The sequence below is a fragment of the Danio rerio genome, chromosome 7 (assembly GCF_052040795.2).
Source record: "Danio rerio strain M-AB ecotype USA chromosome 7, GRCz13ab, whole genome shotgun sequence".
In the NCBI taxonomy this organism is placed as follows: Eukaryota; Metazoa; Chordata; class Actinopteri; order Cypriniformes; family Danionidae; genus Danio; species Danio rerio.
In genome coordinates, this window is record NC_141027.1 from 31,782,563 (window position 1) to 31,795,622 (window position 13,060).

At 34.7% G+C, this 13,060-nt stretch overlaps 1 protein-coding gene across 2 annotated transcripts in view; it reads right to left on the reverse strand.

Annotated features, from left to right (window-relative positions):
* igdcc4 (immunoglobulin superfamily, DCC subclass, member 4) overlaps positions 1–13,060 on the reverse strand; it is a 129,294-nt gene that overhangs the window by 62,876 nt on the left and 53,358 nt on the right. For both annotated transcript variants that reach the window (XM_087261269.1, XM_087261270.1), the window contains exon 3: positions 4,209–4,368. In XM_087261269.1, the coding sequence (XP_087117395.1) occupies positions 4,209–4,368 (160 nt within the window). The remainder of the gene's footprint in view (positions 1–4,208; positions 4,369–13,060) is intronic.

The window sequence follows — 13,060 nt, forward strand, 5'->3', positions numbered from 1 at the left end:
TCTTGCTGCTCATTTTGGTCAGGACACTCCCATGAAAGAGACTATTAATCTTAAAGAGTAATTTTCTGGTTAAATAAAGGTTAAAGAAAATAAAAAAATAAATAAATTATGTAACCTACAGCTCTTGAAGAAAAATAAGCGACTACTTATCATTCATAGATTATCATTCATTTTTTGGATTTGCCATTAAATGGTACATTTTTGAGTTAATGTTCATTTGTGTTTTATATGCATTTATGCATTTGTCTAGAAACTTTCAAATAAAAGCCAGTTAAAAAAAAAGAAAAGTTTCACTTAGAACATTTATTTGCAGAAAATTACATTAGGTCAAATTAAAATATTTAATGTTTTTAGACCTCAAATATTAGAGAAAAATATATTTATGTATGCAAAACATGTATAAAAGTTTTACCCAAAATGAAAAAGTTCTATTTCCTCACCATTTACTCATGCTCAAGTGGTCTTTTATTCATGTTTTTCCTCTGTGGAACACAAAACAAGATATGCTGAAGCTATTCAATGAAGAACAGAGAAAGAAATTAATTCAGTGAAGTCCGCTGAATAAAATGCGTTGTGAAAAATGTCCTATTAGTTATAATGTCATCAGGAGAGGTGGTCAACAGATGTTATACTAACTCCTCACCTGGAGACACACAGTGAGTCCAGGCAGAACTACACTCACACTATTTCTAATGAGTTTTCACCACTGGACACACCGCAAGGAAAGTATTCTCTAGACAAGGCACATAATTGGAAGAGCTAGGCTGCTTCCAACTTAACCGCAGGTCATTATCTGTTCGGATAGAGTTTAAATCTCTCAGTTACAGCACTACAATGGAGCTTAGTTTTTATTTATTTATTTATTTATTTATTTATTTTTTGCTGCTGTGCAGTGAAATCCACTTTTGAAAATACAGTAGAACAAGTTTCATTTTATTTGATTCCATAAATCAGCATTTTTAATGAAATTATCAATAAAATTGACATAAAAACTTTTTGTTTGATGCTTTGACTCTCCTATAGCATTATAAATTATGCAGCTGTCAATGTTTCCCCTGACTCTCACAGACTAGATTGCAAGTGAGCTGATGCAACAGCGAATGAGTTCCCAATGAATTCCATATTACAACAGCTGCTTTTCCATTTGCTTCAAAAACTGCATTTTAAAATTGTTATAAAAAGCAACTAGTTTGATTTGCTAATGTGTCCATATGTGCAATGGAGCCAACAGCAATATTTAGATATCTAAAAAAATATGCATATATCATATTTTGACACAATAAAACTATTTATTTCAAAGGAATTAATATATATATATATATATATATATATATATATATATATATATATATATATATATATATATATATATATATATATATATATAGTATATATATATATATATATATATATATATATATATATATATATATATATACATACATACATACATACATACATACATACACACACACACACACACACACGCGCACACACACACACACACACACACACACACACAAACACATTTTTTATCGATAAAAAGCAGCTTAAAAAGGCTAATAATTTTGTCCTTTAAATGGTTTTTAAAAAATTAAATCTATTCTATAGCCGAAATAAAACAAATAAGATTTTCTCCAGAAAAAAAAATATATTATCAGACATACTGTGAAAATTTCCTTGCTCTGTAAAACATCATTTAAGAAAATATTTTAAAAAGAAAGAACATTTTCAAAGGGGGGTGAATAATTCTGATTTCAATTGTACATGTTAAAATATAAAACAGTATAAATTCTGTACTAGGAAGTATGAACTCGTTGGAAACAAAGGGAAATAAATCTCATTTCATAACATATTCATAGGTATTGAATTGCTTTAGTACTTTTTGCAAACTGTACAAATGTTGAATAAAAAAAACACATGAGTGATTGTTTTTTCCCCCGCGGAAATAGATTGAGAGAAGTACACTGCAACATGGTCGGAAGTAGACAAATGACTTTAACCCCATTTAAATGCCAGATTTGAACAGAATTACGTGTCTTGTTTTACCTGTGATCTGATCGACCAAAACACATCTTGTTACCTGGTGTCAACATGACAATAATTGCGGACTCACTCTCTCATCCATGTTAGCTGTTCCCCTGGTAAGCTTAATAAACAAGCCTACTTAAGGTGCGCAATCAGAGGTTGAAAAAGCCGTGCAATGACAAAGAATAGATTGATCGAATCAATAAGGTTTTCAAATTGTCCAATGACAAGAAATAATAGGCGAATTACCGGTTTGTAAACATTTAGGATGTGAAGGAATGACATTCAATGCAGTACAGAGTTTGTTGTTGTATTACAGATAACTTATATTGATTGCATATTATCTATATTATATCTTTCAGCGTATCCTAACAGCTTGTCACCCAGTGATAAGCATAGAAATTCAACAGAATTAACGTTAAAGTGAGTGCCGTTTGTCTGACAGGTCCGTTTGCGATAGCACCCTCCCAATGGATATTGGATAAGACGAAATGGCTAAGCATCCTGCCCAAACTCATTCTTATTGAAACTCCATGTCATTTTACAAGGAAAAAGTTAAAAGCCTACAAGTATTTGGATGGCTATAATTTTGTTCTGTGTGGTCATGTGCAAGAAATAATGGTCCATGATTACCAGTTTCAAAACTTTGTAGTGCTAAAATTGAGGTTTTGCCTAGCCAAAGACAAGGAAAAAAGATGGAGCTATAAAAGGAACAAGCAAAACAACTGCATTTTGACAGTGAACTGCACCTTTAGGCAGGGTATGTAAACTTACATTTTTGCATGTATTCTAAGCATTTTGTGTCCGCAGTTTAATTAGCCTACAGCCATGTAGCTGAAGCTAAGCAGGGCTGAGCCTGGTCAGTACCTGGATGGGAGACCGCTAGGAAACACTAGGTTGCTGTTGGAAGAGGTGTTAGTGAGGCCAGCAGGGAGCGCTCAGCCTGTGGTCTGTGTGAGTCCTTATGCCCCAGTAAAAGTGAAGGGGACACTACACTGTCAGTGGGCGCCGTCTTTCGGATGAGACGTTAAACCGAGGTCCTGACTCTCTGTAGTCATTAAAAATCCCATGGCACTTCTCATGAAAGAGCAGGGGTGTAACCCCGGTGTCCTGGCCAAAGTCCCTCTATCAGCCCTTATGATCATGGCCACCCAATTATCCCCATCCACTTAATTGGATCTATCACTGTCTCTCCACTCCACCAATAGCTGGAGTGTGGTGAGCGCACTGGCGCCGTTGTCCTGTGTCAGCCGTCACATCATCTAAGTGGATGCTGCACACTGGTGGTGGTGTGGAGAGATTCCCCCTCATGACTGTGAAGCGCTTTGGGTGTATGGCCATACACAATAAATGTGCTATATAAATACACATTACATTACATTTCATTACGTTACATTACATTACCCATATTTAACTGTTTTTGCTGAAATCACTGCTGCAATCAAAAATGAGTAATGTGTATGATTCAGCATAGTGTGAACTTACCTGATTTACATGAGAACTGCAGAGTTCAGCAGTTTTAATTAGGTCCTTACTCCATTCAGCTCTTCTGATGGCTGTTAGCCAAAGATGTCTGCGGTTGGCATTAAAAGCAGTGTGGTGTACAGTAAAAGTCAAAATTTCTATTTTTGGACTTTGGATTTTGGCATCCAACAGCACAACAGGACAGGTTTGCTATTGCAACCGGTATGCACTGTTTCTAGATCACGCCACAAAAAAACATTTAAACGAAAGTAATAAGCCCGATTTAAAAGTGTAAGGAGTAAAAAGTACAGATATTTGTGTAAAATTTAAAAGTAAAAAGTTGTCAGAAAAATATGTAGTGGAGTAAAGTACTGATACCAGAAAAATCTGCTTAAGTGCAGTAATGAAGTATTTGCATTTCATAACTTTCCATCTCTGCATGACAGTGAATTCACTGCAATGTAAAGGCCTCCACGAACCCAAGATCTCAATCCAACAGCACACTTTTAAGCTGAGTTAAAACAGGAGATTTACATTATGGATGCTGTAGCCAAATGTGCGACATTTGCATAAAGCTCTAATGTCAGACTCAAACCATAATGAATCTGTGAGATGAAGAATTAAGGCCATTTTGAAGGCAAAAGCAGGTTCAGCCTATTACTCAACCTGCTTAGATGTGGTTGCTTAGTGAACATACAATCAACAATCAAACTAACCTGGATGGTTCTATAGTCTCTGTGGGTGCAGGTAGGGGTGCCTGGTCCTTCTCCCAGGTAATACTCGGGGTAGGCAAGCCATCTACATAGCACTCAAAGCGGGCTGTGCCACCTACAGGCACAATCTGAGGCTCAGGATCCTGAAGGAAACGGGACAAGCCTGAGAAAGACAGAGAAAGCAAGAGGTTATGGCAGAAAGAAAAGGAGCAGAAATCAAGATGAGAATCAGTAAATGCATGACATGAACTTTTGGTGGAATAAACACGCAAGCGATGAAGCCACATGGTGCGAGAAGAGGAAGGCGAGCGGGCCCCTGACCTCTGCTCCAGAGCTTTGAAAATACTCACTTTGATCTGCTACATCTGCCAGACTCACACTGCTCATAACGCCACACTACACTCAACTTGCACACACACACACACACACACACACACACACACACACACACACACACACACACACACACACACACACACACACACACACACGCACACACACACACACACACACAAAATTCTCTACTGCTTTCTTTGTGGTGACCTACCAGTCTTCTATTGTCTGTTTTGTCCACTAAACTTTAACCCTACACTTTTTTATTCCAGTTTTTGCACTATTTCGATGTACAGTAATGTAAAAACCTAGCCGACACAGTTATCTAAAAGCATAAAATCCACAGATAACTCCTAGACAGAAAACATGTATATTTTATTTGTTTACCAATACATGCTTTTTTTTTTTGTAAGATTTGCTTTTGAGTATAATTTTGTCATCCAAACACTTTCAAGTTGGAGTATATACACATAAGTGTGTACATACTATTCAATTCAATTAATTTCACGTTTATTTCTATAGTGCTTTTACAATGTAGATTGTGTCAAAGCAGCTTAACATAGAAGATTAAAGTAGATTGAAACAGTGTTAGTCCAGTTTTTAGAGTTAAAGTTCAGTTTAGTTCAATTCAGTGTGGTTTGATTTGATTTGCTGGGAGTTCAAACACTGAAGAGCAAATCCCTAGGAAACTAGGAAACAGTATGTACTGTAAAAATGTATTGTGTTGCTAATTCTCATTAAACTTCACAACCAAAAGTGTAACACAATAACAAAATATCCAAAACTACATAAAAATCATTATGAGGATATGTAAAAAAATGTGTTTATATTTAATTTAAAAATCAGGGCTTCCAACAGGTTTGTAACATACTTGCGGTGGTAGTCGGATTAAAACACACATTTTACCCACATCACATAAATAGTAAACTATTTGAGACAAACAGAACATAATTAGATTTTTAACAATATTTTTATTTTTGGGTTTATGTAAAAACAATTAACAATGGGTTAAAAGTAATTAAAAAAAACTGTTGAAATAAATTAAGAAATCCACTATTTGAATTTGAATTTGAATTTATTGAATAAGATAGCCCCTTGAGATGAATCATCTCATTTTCGAGGGGGTCCCTAAAAGTTCACAAATCAAAAAGAGTACAACACATTATAAAGTACATACACTTGACAAGACAAACAAACAAACAATCAAACAAGCAGCACACTCCACCTGAAACACTTCCCATAATCCGAAGCCTAAATAAGCAACAACATATAACCAAAAGTACAAACAATTTGATATGCAAATAAATAATAAACATTTAATTTAATTTCTTTTACTTGTATGCTATTTAGGAGCCATAGGCACCCACTGACTGGTAAAATGAGTGGCTTCTCTCTCTCATTCAAGTTCAAAGCAAACTTAAATGCGAAAGCATTTTAGATAGGCATAAAATATGTAATATATTGACATCAAACTAATAAAATATACAGCAAATGAGAAATAAATGACATAAAAAAGGAATAAAACCGACAATATCTCAAAAAATTACATTAATTATGAGAATAAAACAAGGCAAATTTGTTGATTAACTAAATATAACGGTGTACAAATATTTAGCAGCCAGTTTAGGTATCATTTCATCTCCTTCTAGCTATGTATTCAGTCGTTGGAGTCATTTAGTTTAAATAACTAATTATTTAATGTTTTTCTCGCTCTTGCAGCTGAAAAGCCAATCGAAAGTAGGTTAAAATACAAAGGTAACGAAAAAAACACATATAATTAACAACATCTTTGGAAAGCAAAAGCCTGGAAACTGGACTAATTTTTTAAGTCCCAAAAAAGGTGAGTCTCTGTGGGTCTCTGCAGCATGTGAGATTATCTGTGGGAGTGTTGACATTTGTCCCGAACACGGAATGAACAGTATAAAACAGGTAAACGAGAGAAGATTAATTGATCCCGGATGTTTGGTTATTTTGGGTGAATATAAAAAGTGTAAAAGTACGATAATAATGTGTCATTAATTATACTTGGGCTGCCGTTAATAGACCCAATCGGCCCACCCAAATAAAATCTATGTGTGGGTAGCACCGAGGAATGAAGATTTACTCACTCTCAGGAGGTTATAAGTTTAACAGTTCTCTTTTTTTGCTATTAATATTGATCATTTGGCACATATTATATTCTTCTTATTATTATTATTGACATTATTTATTATTAAACTTGTGTCATTTGTGCTTTTATATAAATCTTTGAGTTTCTTTCTTCTAATGAACATTATCTTCTATATAATCTTCTTTTTGTGTTCAAGAGAAGAAACTCAAAAAGTAATAAAAAAATAAGTTTAATAAATTTAATAATAAATAAAATAAAATAAATAAAATAATGTCAATAATAATATTAATAATCTGTCACACTTTATTTTGGTGGTCCATTTGTTGTATTTAAGTTACACTGCCTCTCCATGTCAACTCTCAATCCTCTCTAGATTATAAGTAGACTATTAGGTTAGGTTTGGAGTTAGGGTTAGAGTAAGATGACGTACTTGCAAAGCTTCTTATAGTCAGTTAAATGTCTATTAAAGGAGCAGTATCAAACAATATTAAGCAGACAGTCTACTAATACTCAAATAGACCAATACAATAAAGTGTTACCATTTATTTATTCATTTATTTGTTTGTTTGTCAGACTAACAGCACATTTTCCCAGAACAAAGAGATAATATGAGAATTAAACGTTTAACATAACATAAACCTCTCAAGCACAGGAAACGTTGGTGCTAACTGTACTAAACCCATTTATCGGGTGATTTACAGTCAGCCAGAGGAGGAATCCACCATATACAGAAACTTCAGATCTAAAAGCCCCTAAACAAGCTCACCCATGAAGCACAGCGGTGGACATAACAGCTCCTGCGGCAGCGCAGACCGCTCGACAGAGACCTGTTAAACATTAACACTAGATATATCTGACTTGTACACAGCATGCGGTCTAAAGCAAACACTCTCTGCTTTAGATAAAAAAAGACATGAGAGATTCACTGAAGCACAGATCAGTAACATGTGCTTGTGTGATAATGAAAATAATGAGAACTATTCCACCACAGAGAGAGGAAGAAAAGCACTTCAGTAAAAGGTGGAGGAAAAGTGGTCAAGGTGAGACACTGCTCTGCTGGTAAAACAGTTAATTTTGAGAGTTTAGGCTATTTATTAAGTTATTTTATGTGTCACGTAAAGAGCATATCCAAAATACTCTTTTAAGCATTTCTTTTGGTCACGCTTAATCAATCTACAGATTTTTAAAGGCCGGTTTCTCAACACAAAAACATTTTTCCTGCCCTAAATCTCCACTTCAGCAGCAATTACATACATTAAACTTTACAGTTTTATTTATGTACGCTGAGTTTTTACATCATTTTAAGAAGGGATTGTGTACTAGGCATGGGCCCGTATAAGATTCTGACTGTATGATAACCTTGGATAAAAATATCACGGTTTCACAGTTTCACAGAATTGCGAGTACAGCTCTAAAATATTTTCTTTTTAAATGTCTGGGTAAATAAACTAAAACTGTTTTTCCCCTTGGAACACAATGTATTTTATTTTGAGAAACATTTAAAATATTTTGGAGCAGTAAACATGTAAACAGGCTAAATAATAAAAATGGATCGTAGACTTGTTTGTTTCAAAAACACTGATTTCTATACAATTTAAAACAGTTTATTTGGATATCTTTTTTGCTGGAGATACTGCTGTCCTTAAAAACAAAACAAAAAAATGTAAATTAAAAATCTTACACATACTTTAGGAACAGTATAGTAGAAAATTATTCTAAGCCTGTATGTTAACTGTACAATGACTGCATATTTTGTTATGCGCACTTAGGCTTCATTTGCTGTAAATGAGTTTCTAAATAATTGTAGATTTGGATATGCTACCTTAGAAATACATTTGAATGTGCTTGTAAAAAAATATATATATATTATACAGTGTACAATGTTATGTAGTTTCAAAATACAACACATTAACATTTTAATGTAAAAAAAAGCCAATGGGGTGTCTTAAAGAGCAAAAATACAAAATATGGGCTCTTGCGTCACCACAAGTCATTTCTCTCCGGCACCTCATTTGGGATGCTTTTTGTGAACTGGGCCCCATGATAAACTAATTGAATAGCCCTGTGGGCAATCAAAAATGTATATTAATATTATTGACCTTAAACTATTTTTTTTTTAAACTAAATCTGCTTTTATGCCAGCCAAAGTAAAAGAAATAAGGCTTTCCCCAGAAGAGTAAAAGATTATAGGAAATACTCTGAAAATTTCACTGGCCTGTTAAACATCACTTGGTAAATATTTCAAAAAAAATGACACATTTAGCAGGACGGCTCATATTTTAATGTCAACTGTTTATGCAGATAAATGCATATTTAATCAAACAACAACATTCCACATTTTGCACATTTTAGAAAACATTTTAATAAACTTAATATATAAAATGTTTGCGACTCTTATGTAATCAATGAACTGTGGAAGTATGGAGATAAAACTGTTTGTAGACCATTTCAAGGGATGTAGACAATAACAATGGTCCTAATGTATTTTCTGAGTGACATTTTTAATTTCCAAAGCTTCCAAGAATCCAAAGGTCCACATACTGATAAATAATGTTATGATAGCTGTTTTAACGTTAAGATATGATGAAATTGCCTCTTGTTGCAGTTAAAAAATAGTTTGACAACAAGCAGGTAATGTTCATGGGCCGGTGACACCACCACATTGAAATGGTCTATATATTTTTTACCCTAAATACACACATCCAGCAGTGCAAACTCAGCCAACAAGAGGAATGTGGCACAGAACGAGACAAAAAAAAAAAAAACTGCTTATCTAGGTATACTTTACCTTTTACAAAATGTACTCACAAAAACATTTTTAATTACCAACAAATAAACAAATTTCATAATAAATTTTTTAAATAAAAGAACTGGGTCCCTACTGTGTTCAGCTTATATATATATCATTTGACATCTAAAAAAATGTATCAACATAAAAATGTTTATATATATTTTTTTACCCTTATTCCCGGCAGCTAGCTATGCCTGCAGCTAGCTCTCTGCAACTCTCACATGGTCGCCCACTGAAGCTAAGCAGGGCTGCGCCCGGTCAGTACCTGGATGGGAGACCACATGGGAAAGCTAGGTTGCTGCCGGAAGTGGTGTTAATGAGGCCAGCAGGGGGCGCCCAACCTGCGGTCTGTGTGGGTCCTAATGCCCCAGTATAGTGACGGGGACGCTATACTGCTCAGTGAGCTCCGTCTTTCGGATGCGATGTTAAACCGAGGTCCTGACTCTCTGTGGTTGTTAAAAATCCCAGGATGTCCTTCGAAAAGAGTAGGGGTTTAAGCCCGGTATCCTGGCCAAATCTGCCCACTGGCCTTTGTCCATCATGGCCTCCTAACCATCCCCATATTCAATTGGCTGCATCACTGTCTCCTCTCCACCAATCAGCTAGTGTGTGGTGTGCGGTTTGGCGCAAAATGGCTGCTGTCGCGTCATCCAGGTGGATGCTGCACACTGGTGGTGGATGAGGAGATTCCCCCCACTGTGTAAAGCGCTTTGAGTGCCCTGAAAAGCGCTATATAAATGTAAGGAATGATTATTATTAATTATTATTCACCTTCAGTGTCTTGCCTTAAACGAGGATCTTCCTCTGCCGCTGTCAGCACAGAGTGAGTAATAATGAATAAGATAATTATGCTGATAACTGTAAGTGTGTGTCTGCTGCTGAGACACGCTGCAGTCATGCAGATGACAGATCACCAGCTAAATTACAAAAGCACGTCCCTCGCACCAGTCCCCTGCCGGAGAGCTTCACTGCACTGATTCCTCAGATGGAGGAAACACAGTCTCTCCAATCCAATCCCTGTGCTGTCTCTACCTGCTTTACACATCGCAAATCTTCCTTAGCCAATCGCAAAAATACTGTGGCAAAATATAGAGCAACTACAGTAAATCTGGGCATCTATCTGTCTTAGACTAACATGACAGTTTCTGGCCACAGTGAGAACTGAATCACCAATGATAACACTTTTAATATAATAATAGGACATTTAATATTTAAAAATGTAAATTAATTAAAGTGTCCTTTTATGAAGAAAAAATAAAAATTGGGATCAATAATATACAAGTCATTTTATAAATACTTTGTTAAATATTATATATCTAATAAAATAATAAGTACACTATATTATTGCTGCTAAAACTGTTCTAGTGATCTCAACTTACATCAATCAAACTAAAAACGTAATCATTAATTCATTTTCTTTTCGGCTTAGTACCTTTTTTAATTAGGAGTCGCCACAGTGGAATGAACCGCCAACTTATCCAGCATATGTTTTACGAAGCAACACACTAGCATTCACACTCATACACTACGGACAATTTAGCTTCCCCAATTGACCTATAGCGCATAAACCCACGAAGGAATAGAAGAAAGGAATAGAAGGAAACTCACGCGAATGCTGGGAAAACATGCAATCTCCACACAGAAACGCCAACTGGCCCAGCCGAGGCTCGAACCAGCGACCTTCTTGCTGTGAGGTGACAGCACTACCTACTGCGCTACTGCGTCGCCCTAAGTTAAAAATTGTATAACCTAAAAAATTTAGTTGAAACCTGATTAACTTAATAAAATGCAAAAAAGTTGTCATTTCATTTTTTACAGTGTATGAATATATTGTAATTATATGCTACTGCTACTACTACTACTACTACTACTAATAATAATAATAATAATAATAATAATAATAATAATAATAATAATAAAATATAATTAACTAAATTAAAATAAATTAATTAAAAACAAATATATAATAAATGACTGACTGAATGTTATAGATGTTAATTATGCAAAAAACAACATTTCTGAAATAGCAACAAAAAGGTAAATAAAAATATTTTTAATGTTTTGTCATCAATAACAGTCAACATATCATTAATGACAATGTTTAAAAAGACAATGCAACAAAATAATTAAACTAGAGGAAATTAATAATAATTAAATATACAATTCAAAAGTAAAAAACAACAACAATGATGATTATAAATAATAATAATAATAATAAGTAAAAAGACTAATATGATGATGTTTCAGGTGACACGGTGGCTCAATGGTTAGCGCTGTCGCCCCACAGCAAGAAGGTCACTGGTTCGAGTCATGGCTAAATGAAGGATGATATTTTCCACAACAATAAGGAGCATGTATTTCCCATCATTAATGCAAATAAAATAAAACAACAAAAAAGGAAAATCATGACGGATAATTTTGTGAATATGCTACTTTTTTATGTGACACTAACATGACATGCTCTTTCAATGCCCGTCAGTGCCTGCAGCCGAGAGGGTAGCCATCATTACTATCTACACAAAAGCAATAAAGCAAAATTGAATGAACAGAAATAATGAAGGAAGACAGAGTCACGGCCAATGAGATACATAATGAGCAAAGGAAATGGTCTTTATCGTCTATTGGGCTGCTTTAACACAGGGAGAGAGAAAGAGAGAGAGAAAGGTAAAGGGATAAAGGGGATGAAGCTTGATCTCTTTGCCTCCTCAAAACTCATCATGGAGCACAATTGAGTCCTTGTGCAAACCAGGTGAGAAACAAACTCATACCCAGCAGAGCAAACACAGCCAACAAGAGGAATGTGGCACAGAATAAGACAAAGGATGATCTGGGTATACTTTACTTTCACAAAATTGTCTCTAAATTTACTTATTAAAAAAAAAAACTATTTGCTAATTTCCTAATGCTATTACAGAGTCCCTGTTTTCAGCTTATATGCTGTATATTGCTTAATGTCTCCAAAAAAATTATTTGGAGGTTCATAATTCCTTCATTCATTTTCCTTTATCTTAGTCTACATTTCGTAGGATGCCACAGCGGAATGAACTGCCTACTATTCCAGCAAATGTTTAACACAGCGGATGGCCTTCCAGCATTGTTTAATGTAAAAAAGGAATTCTAAAAAACCACAAACAATAGTTTTGTAAGAACAATATTATTATTGTTGTTGTTTTTAAAATATTAATTCTTATAATAAAATTCTTTTAGTTCAACATAAGCAGTGTTAGGCAAAGTTACTATTTAAAGTAATGCATTACAATATGGAGTTACTCCCCTAAAAAAGCAACTAATTGAGTTATTTAGTTATTTTTTATGGAAAGTAATGCGTTATATTACTTTTGAGTTACTTTTGCGTTACTTTTCCTTTTTTATAGAGAAGCTCTGCATTTAACAACCACCTACTGTATATAGACTACACCTTTATTTTAAATAAAATAGAGTTGTCATAAAGCGGTTTCAGTAAGTACTAACATACCGGATACCACCTCTGAGTCGAAATAAACCCATATCCTGGAGTTATTCAATTACTAGAACAGTACACCGACTCGTCTGCTGTGAAAAAGGAGACCAGATGATTATGAGTGAGAGCCGACTGTCTGTTCCCTCGCAACATGCTTTCTC